Source organism: Capra hircus, unplaced genomic scaffold, assembly GCF_001704415.2.
Source record: "Capra hircus breed San Clemente unplaced genomic scaffold, ASM170441v1, whole genome shotgun sequence".
Lineage (NCBI taxonomy): Eukaryota > Metazoa > Chordata > Mammalia > Artiodactyla > Bovidae > Capra > Capra hircus.
In genome coordinates, this window is record NW_017208127.1 from 2,380 (window position 1) to 17,439 (window position 15,060).

The window sequence follows — 15,060 nt, forward strand, 5'->3', positions numbered from 1 at the left end:
GGCTCCGCCCCAACCATGCGGCACCGCCCTCCGGCCCAGTTCGGTCCGGTTCGGCCGGGCCCGGCCCTCCCCCTCTGCCCAGCCCCTCCCGCTCGACCCCCGGCCCTCCAGCTCGAGCCGAGCCCTTCGGTCGGCCCGGCCCCCGCCCGCCCTCCGGGCCCTAATCGCCCCGCCCCTCCTGCCCGAGCCCCCGCTATCCTGTCCTGCCCGCCCCGCCCCTTCCCGTCTGCCCCGCCCCTGCCGCTTGGCCCGCTACCTCCCGCCTCGGCCCCCACCCCTCCCTTCGGTCCCGCTCTCCGTTCCGGCCCTCCCCGCCCCTCCCCTAGGCCACGCCCCTCCCGCTAGGCCACGCCTCTCCCGCTCCGCCTTGCCCTCCGGACCCGCCCGCCCCGCCCCTCCCGCTCGGGCCCGTCCCTCCCGGTTGGTCCCTCTCTCCGGTCCAGCCGGGTGCGGCCCGGCCCGCCCCTCTCGGCGGGGTATTTACGCCCCGGCGCCTGCGTCCATGCCCAGCCCCGCTCCGGCAGCGCTCAGGTACGTTTGGGGATGTTGGGGCCGCGGAACCGGCCTGCGGGCGAGGCGGGCGGCGGGCGGCTGCGGGGGGCGCGTGCCGGGCTGGGTGTTCTTTAGGATCAGGCGGCCGCGGCGGATGTGGTGACCTGGTGAGTGTGACGGCGCCGCCGTCCGGGACCGGGGACCGGAGGACCCGCCTGGGGCGGTGCCCAGATACCCTCGGCCAGCGCCTGGGCGTTGCGGACGCGGGGACCAAGGTGGAGGCCGGAAGGCGGATAGGAGCCCGCCTGAGTGCCCAGGTGACCCTCGGAGAGCGCCGGGCGTTGGGGACCCGGGGAGCCAGGGGCGGGGGACTCGGAGGGCGGATAGGAGCCGGCCTGAGTGCCCAGTGGCCCCGGGGCCCAGCGGTCTCCCGCCCACCGCGCGGCCTGCGCTCAGGGTCCCTCAGGCCTGCGAGGATGATCGTGAGGACCCTTTCAGAGCTTGTTACGGCTGGTTTTGTTTTCGCTAGACACGCTGCAGGCGCAGTATTCCGAGAGTGGGCATCTTCAGGGCCAAGAGGGCCTGGGAGAAACTTTAGTCGCACCTGGGTGCTGGATAAGTTGGCACCTGAGTTACTTTCTTCCCTTCTCTCCGCCCCCCCCCACCCCCCGCCCACATAAAGCTCTACTTTGAGGGATAAAAAGTATGGGAAATGAACCTTCACATGCTGCCAGAATTACTGAGCTGCTGGGGAGGCCGGGTTCTGCTGGGACTTTGGCTTCCAGCCCAGTGGTACCTGGCCCTACTGTGTGCCTCTCCGCTGGTGTGCTTTAGGCCGAGGCGGAGAGGGCGTGTGATAAGTAACCCTTGGACTAAGGTCCCCATGAACAGGAAGGGCTGTGGTTATCAGTGTTCTGGGGCGTGGCGTGTCCAGGATTCCCCACAACTGGTGACTAACTGCACCCTCAGCGTTATACCACCCCAGAGAAAGGCCATGGTTTCAGTCATACTGGCCATGTAAACTAAGTATTTAGAACCAGAAGAGGCCAGTTCCAGTCCTAAGTGTTGTATTGCAGCTCAGCTTCTGGCCTGACCACTCCAGCCAGTAACACTAGAGTGAAACGAGCGTAAATGGAGCCACTGTTCTTTTCTGCTTGCACTAAGAGCGCGCTACATACACAAAGGGCTTGGGCCTCACTGATTCATCCCCTCCTTTTCAGTTTAGCGATTTTACAGGGAGTGGGTATGCTCTCACCTTTAACGACCATCAGCAACTGTTGCCAGTAGAGAAAAACAACTATTACCGGCCTCACTGTGGCCTTTGAAGACAAGTGACCTTCTGCTTTTCTCTGTATTAGTGTTAAGGTATTGGATATTAACGCCTGCCCTGGTGGCTCAGTGGAAAGAATCCTTCTGCAAGGCAGGAGCGTCAGGTTCAATCCCTGGGTTGGAAAGATCCCCTGGAGAAGGAAATGGCAACCCAGTCCAGTATTCTTGCCTGGAAAATCCATGGACAGAGGGGCCAGGTAGTAGTCCACGAATCACAAAAGAGTCGGACTCGACTTAGATAGAAAGCAACCAATTGGATATTAAAGCTGGAAGAGGATGTGTGTAACGGTAGTGAGTCTTCTCCTCTACGTTCTTCCTGGCTGGTCGAGTAATTAAATTGACCTAAGACAAATCAATAGCAGAAAACCAACCCCACTGAATTTTGTGCGAACATTGAAGATACAAGGCTCAAGAAGTGACCAGGCAGGCAGCTTTGTGTGTGTGAAGATTTGACAGACAAGGGCCTTTGCCTGGGGCAGCAAGGTCGTGAAGTATCAGGTTTGCTGGTTTCTTGTACAGCCTTTGGGCCTTGCTTTCCCCTCTTTGGCCGTAAAGATGTCTCTCTACCTCCTGGTACAGGGACGGTATTTCCACGTGGAGATTTATTTTTAGCTCCAGGGGGAGCAGAAGAAGGGCAGCGTCAGCTTTTTGCACCAGCTGTTTCTCAAGACTCTTTCAGTTCAGTTCAGTCACTCAGTTGTGTCCGACTCTTTGCGACCCCATGAATCGCAGCACGCCAGGCCCCGCTGTCCATCACCAATTCCTGGAGTTCACTCAGACTCAGGTCCATCGAGTCTGTGATGGCATCTAGCCATCTCATCCTCTGTCGTCCCCTTCTCCTGCCCCCAATCCGTCCCAGCATCAGAGTCTTTTCCAATGAGTCAACTCTTCGCATGAGGTGGCCAAAGTACTAGAGTTTCAGCTTCAGCATCATTCCCTCCAAAGAAATCCCAGGGCTGATCTCCTTCAGAATGGACTGGTTGGATCTCCTTGCAGTCCAAGGGACTCTCAAGAGTCTTCTCCAACACCACAGTTCAAAAGCATCAATTCTTCGCCGCTCAGCTTTCTTCACAGTCCAACTCTCACATCCATACAGGACCACAGGAAAAACCATAGCCTTGACTAGATGGACCTTTGTTGGCAAATAATGTCTCTGCTTTTGAATATGCTATCTAGGTTGGTCATAACTTTCCTTCCAAGGAGTAAGCGTCTTTTAATTTCATGGCTGCAATCACCATCTGCACTGATATTGGAGCAAAAAACAAAATAAAGTCTGTCACTGTTTCCAGTGTTTCCCCATCTATTTGCCATGAAGTGATGGGACCAGATGCCATGATCTTCGTTTTCTGAATGTTGAGCTTTAAGCCAACTTTTCCGCTCTCCTCTTTCACTTTCATCAAGAGGCTTTTGAGTTCCTCTTCACTTTCTGCCATAAGGGTGGTGTCATCTGCATATCTGAGGTTATTGATATTTCTCCCGGCAATCTTGATTCCAGCCTGTGCTTCTTCCAGCCCAGCGTTTCTCATGATGTACTCTGCATATATGTTAAATAAGCAGGTGACAATATACAGCCTTGACGTACTCCTTTTCCTATTTGGAACCAGTGTGTTGTTCCATGTCCAATTCTAATATTTGCTTCCTGACCTGCATACAGGTTTCTCAAGAGGCAGGTCCGTGATCTGGTATTCCCATCTCTTTCAGAATCTCCCACAGTTTATTGTGATCCACACACTCAAAGGCTTTGGCATAGTCTCTTTACTTCAGAGCAATCAGTGTGCTGCAGTGCAGTCATTTGCGTGAGCTGCCCTGCACGCCATCAAGAGCAGACATTACCCTGTGCGCCCCCGTCCTCATGCAGGGAGCAGAAATCAGGGAGCTGACGCAGGGCCTGGAGCGGGGTTGCCAGCCTGCACGCCCTGCAGCTTCACGCGCTTTCCTCAGGCTCACCTGCTCTGTCTCTCCCAGGTCGGTGTCAGGCTCAGCTGTTATCCCTTCCCAGCATGCACAGAAAGGCCCTGAACCCTCGTGCACCCCAGCCCATTCCCACAGTGTCCTGTTCTAGACCAAACACCCTCCGTAGCAGGGCTGTTGACCTCCGAGGCAGGGCGTTGGAGGTGGACGTGGGTGCGTCCCAAGGCCCTTGTCCAAAGCAGGATCAGCAGGGCCTGGGCCTGGGGCAGCAGGGGAAACCCCGAGGAAACCGTGTTTTGTGCGAGTACCTGCTTATTGGTCGAGGTAGAACGTCAGTGCTAACAACAGTTAAGAGCAGCGTGAGACGCGGTCGACCTGTGGCCTGAATTTGCGTGACACTGATTTTATATCCATCCTTTCAGCCTCGCCAGCATGGATGCGCTGTCAGCATCAAACGGCACCTTTGCCTTGACCCTTCTGAAAAAGCTGGGTGCGGACAGCTCGAAAAATGTGTTTATCTCACCCCTAAGCATCTCCTCTGCCCTGGCCATGGTCCTCATGGGGGCCAGGGTCAACACCGCAGCACAGATGTGCCAGGTACGTTCGGGAAGCCGGTTGTGGGCGGTGGCTGATGCTCTTTCTTTGGTTGGTGAGCCGGTGTCCGCAATCCGAATCCAAAGACCTTGCTCGACAGCCAGGCCTACTCCCCTGTGTCCCCCTCCCTGGGCGCCCCTCCAGTGTCTGTCTGGCGTGTGGCCTGGGGCTCCTGACAGTGCAGCACCCGATTCCAGCAAGACAGGCTTGAACGAGCAAGCGTTCATCGAGCCTCTGCTCGGACCCGCTGCTCAAGGCCCTGCTGACTGAGGCCCGTCCTGCTGAGACGCCCAGAGCCAGCCCGGGCGGGCTGCACAGGGTGTGGACGTCAGCTCCTGGGCCACAGTGGTGGCGGGGCGCTGACCTCTGGCTCCCTGGGGGTCACAGTCTTCCCGCATGTCCTCTTCCAGGGAATCTTCCCGACCCAGGGATGGAACCCACGAGTCTTGTCTCCTGCCCTGGCAGGTGGATCCTTTCCCACTGCGCCACCTGGGAGACGCACGTATTCCCTTTAAGTCCTGCTGAAAAGGGAGCAGTCCCCTCTTGAGCTCGGCACTGTCTCCCCTCCCGCTCTCCCAGGCTCTGAAGGGGCCGCCCTCTCTCTGGGCACCTCCTGTGCAGATTCCGATTCCATTGGGAGGGCCGGCCTTCCCGCCCTGCACGGGCCTCTCTCCGGGGCTCCCACCCGGCCTCCTCTCCTCCAGCAGTGGTGCCCCCGGCCCTCCAGCCTCAGCCGGCTGCTGGGTACAAAGCCCGTGCCCAGGCTTTAGCTATGTGTTACTTTGGAACTGTGCCAGACAGCTGTCTGGACCTTCTCTCTGTGGCTCCCGGACAAACCGCCCACGACCGGGACCGTGCTTGGGACTCTGCGGCCTGGCCACACGGTGCTCACTTGGCTCCTCCTGGTGTAGGAGAGGCCCCGATCCGCTAGGCACTCTCCTCTGTGTGTCTGCTCTACCGCATTGTCATGAGGCCCCAGCAGGATGCCTGGGCATTTCTGCACCATGGCAACAGGGGCAAGACAGCGAACGTAGAGGTGCCAGGCCTCTACGAAGGCCCGGGCCTGGAAGAGCCACTTCTCCTGTCTCCCGCTGGTTGGAGCCCATCCCGAGGGCAGTCCAGACTGAAGACGTGGCCTGTTTGTGCAGAGACAGGCGGCCTGTCCGGGGCCCATCTGCAGGCAGACCGCGAGCACAGGGCCCTGGACTCGCCCAGGGGCATTTCTGCACCCACCGTCGCTGCCTGAGCCCGAGCGGGAGGTGGGCTGGGGGCCTTCCCAGAGCCAATGCGCCTTTATTTGCGTAAGTCTTGTTTCAAGCTGCCTTGAGGATCAGTGCGGTGTTTAGGCTGACTTCAGTGTTGTGTCCATTTCCTGTAGTCAGGGCGTACTGCAGTGGAGGGTATTATCTGTTTTTGATTTCAGACGCTTTCCCTAAGCAAGAGCAGTGGCGGAGGTGAAGATATCCACCAGGGTTTCCAGAAGCTTCTCAGTGAAGTTAATAGGACCGGCACACAGTACTTGCTCAGAACCGCCAACAGGCTTTTTGGAGAGAAGACTTATGATTTCCTCTCGGTAAGTCATACTCCTGATTGCCGGAGGCAGATAGAGACCGAGGTCCTGTGCAGACGGGAGGCGGGTCTTGTGGTGCAGAGAGGCCTTGTGGGCTGAGACCCACGCGGTGGGCGGGATGTGGGACCCCAGTCACGACCTCTCGCTTCCCGGAACCGCTCCTTAAGTTCCTTTCTTTTCTAGAGGATATTGAAGAAAATCATTGATGTTTAAAGTGTTATTTTGATATGGGCTATAAAATAAAACATTCAAAATATTTGTCTGTTATTTCATAGTGATCGAGTGTTCCAAGGATACAATACCAATCACAGTGTATAATTAGATATTCCTTTAGTTTGCTTTTTACCTGGTCATTACTTACTAAACAGTAATTAAGAAGCAGGCCCTTGTTTTCAGATGTGTCTAAAAGCTGTTGAAATCACCAAGGGTATGATGGGGTATCGACTTGGAGGAGACCACTTTGCTTTCAGACTATTTTCTTAGACTGAGACACTGACGTCCTTTTCAAAAGCCCCGATTAAGAGTGGAGCAGTAGGTTGGCAGAGCCTGAACGACGTGAGGGTTCTATGAAATGAGGCTCCCGGACCACAAGATGCAGGGTCCACGGTGTGGGGAGAACTCAGCCACGTGACATCGGACAGAGCCAATTCCCCCGGTCCTCAGAGCACCTCTGAGACGTAGCTACCTCCAGGGGGCAAGGAACCAGAGAGACGCAGCGACCTTTCCAGGGTCACACAGGAGGGAAGCCCGGAACGCGTGCTGGCGGCAGTGTTGCCACGTTGCCCTGAATGGCTGTGTTGTTGTTGCTTAGTCGCTCAGTTGTGTCTGACTCTTTGCGACCCCAGGGACTGTAGCCCACAAGGCTCCTCTGTCCATGGGATTGTCCAGGCAAGGATACTGGAGTGGGTTACCATTTCCTTCTCCAGGGGATCTTCCCACAGAGAGATCAAACCCTCGTCTCCAACATTGGCAGGCGTATTCTTTCCACTGTGCCACCTGGGAAGCCTGAGCTTTACTCAGTTATTTATTCAGTGTAGCTGAAAACTGAGACACGGATTGAAGGTTAATTTCGCACATTCGTTTGTCCATTACACAAGTAACCTTCAAATGATCTGTGTCGAGATTTGGTGCAGTGAAGAAGTAGGCTGTTGGCGTTGTCTGTTTCGGTAGCCACATGACTCTGTCATTCGGTCTCTCCTAGTCTTTCAAAGATGCCTGCCGCATGTTCTACCAAGCAGAGATGGAAGAGCTGGACTTTGTCAGCGCTACGGAGGAGTCCAGGAAGCACATAAACACCTGGGTAGCTGAAAAGACAGAAGGTGAGGACGTGTCACTACTTCTGTTTGCACAGTATTTGAATCGGTCTTATTTTCCATCAGTTCCCTCCCAAAACCATCGAATGTAAACAGAAATGGCTTTTTCTCTAAAGAACTGGAAACTTTCAAATCCACTTCTGAAATTTAATCAGCAACCAATTTCTCCAGCTTTCCGCCTCCTCATCAATCTTCGGTGCACCTCTTCCAGAGCAATCACACTCTGACTTTTGGCTGTTGTGGTTAATGTTCCTATAGTCTGCCTTTTCACAAGGGTGGAAGGCAGACTCTGGATGCGGCGCCACCTCCCTGCCTGTCCAGCAGAGTGCGTGCTCTGCGGGTCGCTGAGCGTCACTGCAGGACACGCGGTCAGGCCCTGGGCCGCCTGCGCTTCTTCGTTTCCGTGCTCTCCACACTGGCTCCGACCTCTCCCCTTCAGGAGGGTCCCCTCACGCTGTAGACCGAACATTCCTTTTTCTGTCCCTGTGAATAGTTCTGCCCTTATTATTTGTTCATTTTATGTGTTTTATGCAACTCATGGTATTTTTCTGAGCAGAGACTTGAAGGTTTTTGTCCCTGATTTTGCTTTCAGGCCAGGCTCCCTGCATGGGTCTCCCTGGTGGCTCAGATGGCAAAGAATCACCTGCCAGAGCAGGATAGGCGGGTTGGATCCCTGGGTCAGAAAGATCCCCTGGAGGAGGAAATGGCAACCTGCTCCCGTATTCTTGCCTGGGGAACCCCATGGGTGCAGGAGCCTGGTGGGCTACAGTCCACGGGGTCACAAAGAGTGGGACCCAACTTACCGAGTAAACAGACAACTCGCTGCACGTGGTTGTCTGGGGGACAGTGAACCCTCTGGTCTGGGCACTGACTCCTTCAGGGGGCGGGCCAGTAACTACCCTGCCCAGCACCTCACCAGGAAACCCTGTTAGCTAACTGGTCCTTTAACTCTTCCGTGCAGGTAAAATTAGAGATTTGCTGTCTGCAAATTCAGTTAACCCTGCGACACGTCTGGTTCTCGTGAATGCCATCTACTTCAAAGGAAACTGGGAAAAACAGTTTAACAAAGAGCATACTGAGGAAAGGCCATTCAGAGTCAGCAAGGTGAACAAGAATGTTTCATAAAGCGAAGGAGGTTTTGGAAATGGTCCCTGGGGTCCCCTTGGTTTATGGATCGTGCCAGGAGGCTGACCTTCAGGAACGTGAGCCTCTTCTGGCCTTGGCGGCCCAGATGTGGATCCGGGCAAACCCTTGCTTCCTCTCCCCCTGCTCCTCCTCTGAGGTATCATCAGGGGCGGTCCGTGCGGCAGGTATTCCATCTTGTATAGCACATCCCACGGGGCAGCTCGCAGCTCTCTGGGCCTGCTAGAGCCCCCGAGACCCAGTTCAAACTCCAGACCGTGGCTGTGATGCTCATGGGCCTAGATCCTACTGGCTGACCACTCCCATCAGGAGCTACCTACACAGACGCCTTTCTCTGCAGGGCGTCCAGGAGCCTTCCTAGCGGTCTCCACGACCCGGGTTCCTGGTTCTTGTGTCCCTCCTCTGACTCTCACAGAGCCCATGGCCCCTCACAGTGGCTCTGATCCCCCAGAGCCCCTCGGCCCGTGTGCAGGACCCGGGAGGTTGCTTGGAAGTTTTCCTGAGGACGGTGGCTGGGCTGAGAGTGGCGGGGGTAGGAAGCACAAGTGAGATTGCCTTGTGGTTTTCTGATCCTTGTATCTATTTACTCGGCTGTGCGGGGCTCCTTGCCGCTCAGCCTTTCCTGCTGCTGCTGTGGCGGAGGCCCTCTGGGCTCGGGGCTCGGGCTTCTCCTGCTGGTGCTTCTCCTGGTGTGGAGCTCGGGCTCTGGGCCCGTGACCGCAGGAGCTGCGGCTCCCGGGCTCTCAGCCCAGGCTCAGTAGCTGTGGCCCGTGGGCTTAGAAGCCCCTGGGCTGTGGGGTCTTCCCAGACCAGGGCTGGAGCCTGTGTCTCCTGCATCGGAAGGCCGATTATTTGCCCCTGAGCCACCAGGCAGCCCTGTTGTCTTTAAAACCAGAGCCCACATGGTTGTTCATGGTCAGCTGTGGGTGGGAAGGCCAGGCGCCCAGGACACGGCAGAGTTTGACGGCGGGATGAGTGGTGTCGCCATGAGCAGAGGTGGGAACGTTCAGATGGAGCAGGCGGAGGGGACACGAGCCGCCAGTGTGCGAGCCGAGCTGGAGGCTCCTTTGCGTCCAGATGAGGACGTCAGGCAGGCAGGAGCCGGGGGCGAGGTCCTGCTGGGAACGTCTGAGTGGAGCCCTCCTGGGTCAGCAGGAGAACAGCATCCTGAGGCCTGAGCGCTGGGAACCAGGGGTGGGAGCTGGAGCCGCGCAGACAAGCTGACGACGCGGAGCTGAGGGGGCTCTGGAGACAAGACAGTGTGTGTGGGTGCAGGGGGCCGGGTCTGATGACTCGTCCCGCATGTCCACGGGTCTTGTTTCAAGTTAACGTTTATCCATTTCCTTTATAGAATGTGGAGAAACCTGTGCAAATGATGTTCAAGAAGTCCACCTGTAAAATAACCTACATTGAAGAAATAAGCACCCAGATTCTGGTGCTTCCCTACGTCGGCCAAGAGCTGAACATGGTCATCCTGCTGCCCAGTGAAAGCACTGACGTGTACACGGTAACCAGGCATCTGTGGCCTGGGGCTCGGCTCTCGTCCCGATCTCTGCTGGGCATTGGGCTCGGGGAACTCGCGTGTGGCCTGCAGGGCACGGTGTGTGGGTCACAGCAGACCGTCCCTGGGGCAGGGCTGCTGCAGACCCTGAGATCTTCTACCTTCTCCTCCAGGTGGAGAAGGCCCTGACCTATGAGAAATTCGTTGCGTGGACGAAGCCGGATGCGATGGACGAGGAGGAGGTGGAGGTGTTTCTTCCCCGGTTCACCCTGGAGGAGACTTACGACATGGAGTGTGTCCTCCAAGAACTGGGAATGACCGACGCCTTCGAGGAGGCCCAGGCTGATTTCAGAGGGATGTCGTCCCGCCGAGAACTGTACCTGTCCAAGGTCGTGCACAAGTCCTTCGTGGAGGTCACCGAGGAGGGCACGGAGGCCGCAGCTGCCACAGGGGTGGTGGTCATGATGCGCTCCCTCAGTGTCGTGCCCCGGTTCTGTGCCGACCGCCCCTTCCTCTTCTTCATCCAGCACGGCAACACCGGGGCCATCCTGTTCTGCGGCCGCTTCTGCTCGCCGTGACGAGGTGGTGGGGGCCCCCGGTGCTCCTCACGGCTCTCCCCAATCTCTGCGAAGAGCCTGGAACCCCAAGTGACCTTGGCAAAAGTCCACAAATAAAAGGCTGATTGTGACTGCCTATGTGTGTGTGTCTGTGTGTGTGTGTGTGTCTGTCTCTGTGCGTGTCTGTGTGTGTCTGTGTGTATCTTTGTGTGTGTGTGTGTGTGTGTGTGTACCTGTGTGTGTGTCTTTTTGTGTCCCGTGCCTTCTCGGAGCTGCAGCTGCCATCGGAGGCGGGCGCTCAGTGGTCCTGCCGGTGGGGAGCACTGGCTCCTGCTCTCTGGGTGCTCCCTCCGCCCGCCCCGTCCAGGTCCTTGGGGAGCGCGCTCTGCTCCAGGCCTGGAAGGATGAGCGGGGCTTCCTTGTCTCCTCTGCTCAGTGGCCCTGCTCCTGAGACCAGAGTGAAGCAGAGGCCACGGCAGCCCCGGGGAGGGGGAGCGGGCCTCAGAGACCCCCGAACGTGAGCCCTCCAGAAACCAGCAGAACAGGGGAGGGCCGTGGACCCAGACCGGGAGAAGTCCATCCCCGAGCCACTGTGTCTGCATTGGAGGGTCTGTGGTCAGAGGCCTGTTCAAGTGCTTGACCGTCCACACTCTCTGAGCATGTTCAGTTGCCCCCTGGGGTCAGAGATGAGCAGACAGGCCCTGTTCACGAGATGGGGGCGTTTCAGAGCATGTCATAGATGCACGCCGGGTGACATTCCATCCTCCCACGGGTGTTGGAGAGAAGGAGGCGGCTAAGGTTTCAACCAGTGCATCCTAAAGGAAATCAGTCCTGAAGGTTCAGTGCAAGGACTGATGCTAAACGTGAAACAGCAGTACTTTGGCCCCTGATGCGAGGAGCTGACTCACTTGAAAAGACTGAAGGCAGGAGGAGAAGGGGATGACAGAGGATAAGATGGTTGGATGCATTCACCAACTCAATGGACATGAGTTTGAGTAACTCCGGGAGTTGGTGATGGACTGGGAGGCCTGGCGTGCTATAGGCCATGGGATCCCAAAGAGTCGGACACGAATGAGCGACTACACTGCATGAAGCTTTCTGCAGCCGCCCGTGTTCCCTGCTGAGACGTGGGGCCCACACCCAGCCGATGCTGAGGTTCGGGTGGAGAGCGGTGCGGGGTCCACTGGCCTCCCTGTGGCGTCATCAGGAGCTGGGCTCCGTCTAACCTGATGGTGTGACCCACATTCTCAGCCTGTCTCTAGTCCACTGTCTCTGCTGTGCCCAAGTCAGCACTGAGTTTTGAGGAGAGACAGGCTACAGAGACGCTGCCCTTGGGAGCGGGCAGCGGGGCCAGTGGCATCAGCGCCCGCCTCCCCCTAGCCTGTGCCCACTGTCGCCTGAAGTGAGCTGTCTGTCCAGCCAGGGTCCGAGGCGTCTGTCCTTCGTCCCCATCAGGCCGTCAGCAGCGACCTGTGAGGATGGACGCCGTGGTCCCGGGTGTTACAGACCCTGTCACACAGCTCGGCCTCTGCCCATCTCTCTCTTAGCTGGATCTACTCCGTTAAATGTCATTGGCAGTTTCCTCAAAACTGGATTTTTCAATATGATCCTATTAAAATTTTAATAGAATTGCCTTATAATCTCCCGTGCGTTTGTCATCAATAAACTCGGAATTCCTGTCCTCGTCATAGTCCTTCCATGGTGGCTCAGGCCGGGAAGAGTCGCCTGCAGTGCGGGAGACCGGGCTTCGATCCCTGGGTTGGGAAGGTCCCCGGGAGATACTGGCTCCCCACTCCAGGATTCCGGCCTGGAGAATCCCACAAACTCGGGGGCGCAGAGAGTCAGACGTGACCGAGCCACGCTCGCCGTCACTTACCGTCCTCCCGGTTGATCTTGTCTGTGACCAGCTCTGGCTTCAAGGAGGGGTGGCCAGTGGGCCTCCCTGGGCCCCCGAGAAGGACCCCCGGCTCAGTGCTCTGCTTTCATTGTCTTCAGAGTCTTTACAGCTTTTGAGCAGAGGGTCCTGCATTCTCATTTTGCACCAGCCCTGCAAATTACGGAGCCAGTCCTGCCGTGGACTACAGAATTTTTATGGAGAAAAATAGTCTTTTTTTCAGATGCTGAGTACCAGGCAAGTGCAAAGCAAATCCTGAGAAATGAAAGACCTCAATCCAGTCTTTTCACATTAAAATATATACACATTTTGGTTGGGATATTTCTATAGTTGGCTTTTCAACTCCACACAGCATGTGTTTCCATGAGAGAAAGAGATAGCACAGTTCAGTCACTCAGTCGTGTCTGACTCTCTGCAAGCCCACGGACTGCAGCACGCCAGGCCTCCCTGTCCATCACCAACTCTCGGAGCTTACTTAAACTCATGTCCAGCGAGTCGGTGATGCCATCCAAGCATCTCATCCTCTGCCGTCCCTTCCCCTCTTCCCTTCAGTCTTTCCCAGCATCAGGGTCTTTTCCAGTGAGTCAGATCTTCCCATCAGGTGGCCAAAGTATTGGCGTTTCAGCTTCAGCATCAGTCCTTCCAATGAACATTCAAAACTGATTTCCTTTAGGATGGACTGGTTGGATCTCCTTGCAATCCAAGGGACTCTCTAGATTCTTCTCCACCACCACAGTTCAAAAGCATCACTATTTGGTGCTCAGCTTTCTTTATGGTCCAGCTCTCCCATCCATACATGACCACTGGAAAAACGAGGTAGCCCAGTGTGACAGTTAATTTTGTGTGTCACCTTGACTGGCTCAGAGGACCAGTTAATTGGTCTAACACCCATCGAGGTGTTGCCGTGAAGGTAGTTTTTACAGGAGATGAAGATTAAATGAGTCGACTCTGAGTAAGGCAGACTGGCCGCCAGCTCGTGAGGGGCCAGGTGTAGTCAGCTGACAATGACTGAGGTCCCTAAGGAGGAGGCGCTTTCCTCCAGAGGCCTGTGGACTCAGCTGCACAGAGCTCTTCCCTTCCCCCACCTCCTGCAGCAAGCACAGGCTCCCCTCCCTTCCTCTCTCTCTGTTCAAACCTCAGAAACCGCCGGAAAGTGGTGGCTGTCTGCTTTAGCGCCTGCACTGCCCAGCCCTGTAGTTCCACTCCTCACTCTCAGCCTCCCGGAAGGAGGGCCTGACGGTACTGGCAGCCCGCTCTGCCTGTACTTGCAACATTCCTTGGCTATCTGAGGTCACAGGTGCAGGTGGCATGTTCCGCCCTCCTGGGAAGGAATAGTCACCTTCCTCTTCCGAGCCAGCGTCCTCGGGTCAATGTCCCTCTGGCCTTTGGCTCACCCTCAGTGCTCCTTGGGCTTCCCGGGTGAAGAATCCGCCTGCCAATACAGCAGATGAAGGCTTCATCCCTGGTCGGGAGGATCCCCTGGAGGAAGAAATGGCCACCCCTCCAGGATTCTTGCCTGGGAAACCCTGTGGACAGAGGAGCCTGGTGGGCTACAGTCCATGGGCGCAGAGTTGGACACAAATTAGCGACTGAGCAAAGCAAAGTGAAATAAATCCTCGAGTAGCAGAGGCTGCTGGTGTGACAGTCACGACCCCATCTTGTCTTACGCACCCAGCCCTGCTTTTGTCCGAGGAGCCCCAGAGGCACAGACGGCCTTTCCAGCTTGATGGAGCAGTCTCAAAACTGCAGAATCACGTATGGATGTGAGAGTTGGATTATAAAAAGACAGCGTCAGAGAATTGATGCTTCTGAACTGTGGGTTGGAGAAGACTCAACAGTCCCTTCGCTGCAAAGAGATCAAACCAGTCAATCCTAAAGGAAATCAGTCCTGAATATCGGAAGGACTGATGTTGAAGCTGAAGCTCCAATATTTTGGCAACCTGATGCAAACACCTGACTCATTGGACAAGACCTGATGCTGGGAAAGGCTGAGGGCTGGAGGAGAAGGGGGTGACAGAGGATGAGATGGTTGCATGGCATCACCGACTCGATGAGTTTGAACAGGCTCCGGGAGTTCATGATGAACAGGGAGGCCTGGTGTGCTGCACTCCATGGGGTCACAAAGACGGACGTGACTGAGCAGCTGAACTGAACTAAAGGGGTTTCTTTTGTAAGAATCCTTGAATGAAAATGAAGGTAAAACTTCTGGAAACCAATTCAGGACATGGGGACTTAAATGTGGCTCTTCTTCGCCGAGAACTGCATGTTTTTCTGCGGAACTCTGTTCTGGATGGTGGTGCAGACAGCAACCTGAAGGCGGGCCAGCAGCAGTCGGGGGCTCTCTGCTGTTCTCAGCTCAGACTCACCGATTCCTCAGCCACATCTCCCCTGCTTAGAGCTGGGTCACACCTGCCCTGCCCCCGGTGTGGGGCTCTGAGGCTCTGAGAGCTGAGTGTGCGTGGTTCCGGCTCAGAGAAGCGTTGGCGGCTGGTGCCAGGGATCGGGGCTCTCACCCACCAGGGCCTGTTGCCCAGAGTCACTGGTTATGAGCCCTGGTAACCAGGACTGGCTGAGTAAACAGGTGAGTAAACAGGTGTCTTGGTTTCCGATAACCGATCACCACAAACTCAGGGTGAATGTGTCCTGGAACCTCGCCGTACGCAGGACATTAACATACGCTCCATATCATGTATGTAATTCACATGTAATGTGATCAACAACAGCACTTAGCGCCAGGGTGTGTGCCGTTCACCTGA

At 56.3% G+C, this 15,060-nt stretch overlaps 1 protein-coding gene across 2 annotated transcripts; it reads left to right on the top strand.

Annotated features, from left to right (window-relative positions):
* The first annotated feature begins 517 nt into the window (after window positions 1–517).
* LOC108635143 (serpin B6-like) lies at window positions 518–10,548 on the top strand. 2 transcript variants are annotated; one of them, XM_018045414.1, is made up of 7 exons: window positions 518–531; window positions 4,155–4,329; window positions 5,750–5,899; window positions 7,098–7,215; window positions 8,171–8,313; window positions 9,704–9,859; window positions 10,027–10,548. In XM_018045414.1, the coding sequence occupies exons 2-7, from the start codon at window positions 4,165–4,167 to the stop codon at window positions 10,429–10,431; spliced, it is 1,137 nt and encodes a 378-aa protein (XP_017900903.1). In that variant the 5' UTR covers window positions 518–531; window positions 4,155–4,164; the 3' UTR covers window positions 10,432–10,548. The 2 variants fall into 2 exon arrangements, with proteins under 2 accessions (XP_017900903.1, XP_017900901.1); XM_018045412.1 differs by lacking the exon at window positions 518–531 and adding an exon at window positions 3,659–3,786.
* The last annotated feature ends 4,512 nt before the right edge of the window (window positions 10,549–15,060 follow it).

Excerpts from the sequence above, each read along its gene's own strand:
- LOC108635143 (XM_018045412.1), top strand. The coding sequence starts at position 3,674 with ATGCAGGGAGCAGAAATCAGGGAGCTGACGCAGGGCCTGGAGCGGGGT. Across the intron at positions 3,787-4,154 it reads ACCTGCTCTGTCTCTCCCAG|CCTCGCCAGCATGGATGCGC; the intron begins GTCGGTGTCAGG and ends CCATCCTTTCAG. Across the intron at positions 4,330-5,749 it reads CCGCAGCACAGATGTGCCAG|ACGCTTTCCCTAAGCAAGAG; the intron begins GTACGTTCGGGA and ends TTTTGATTTCAG.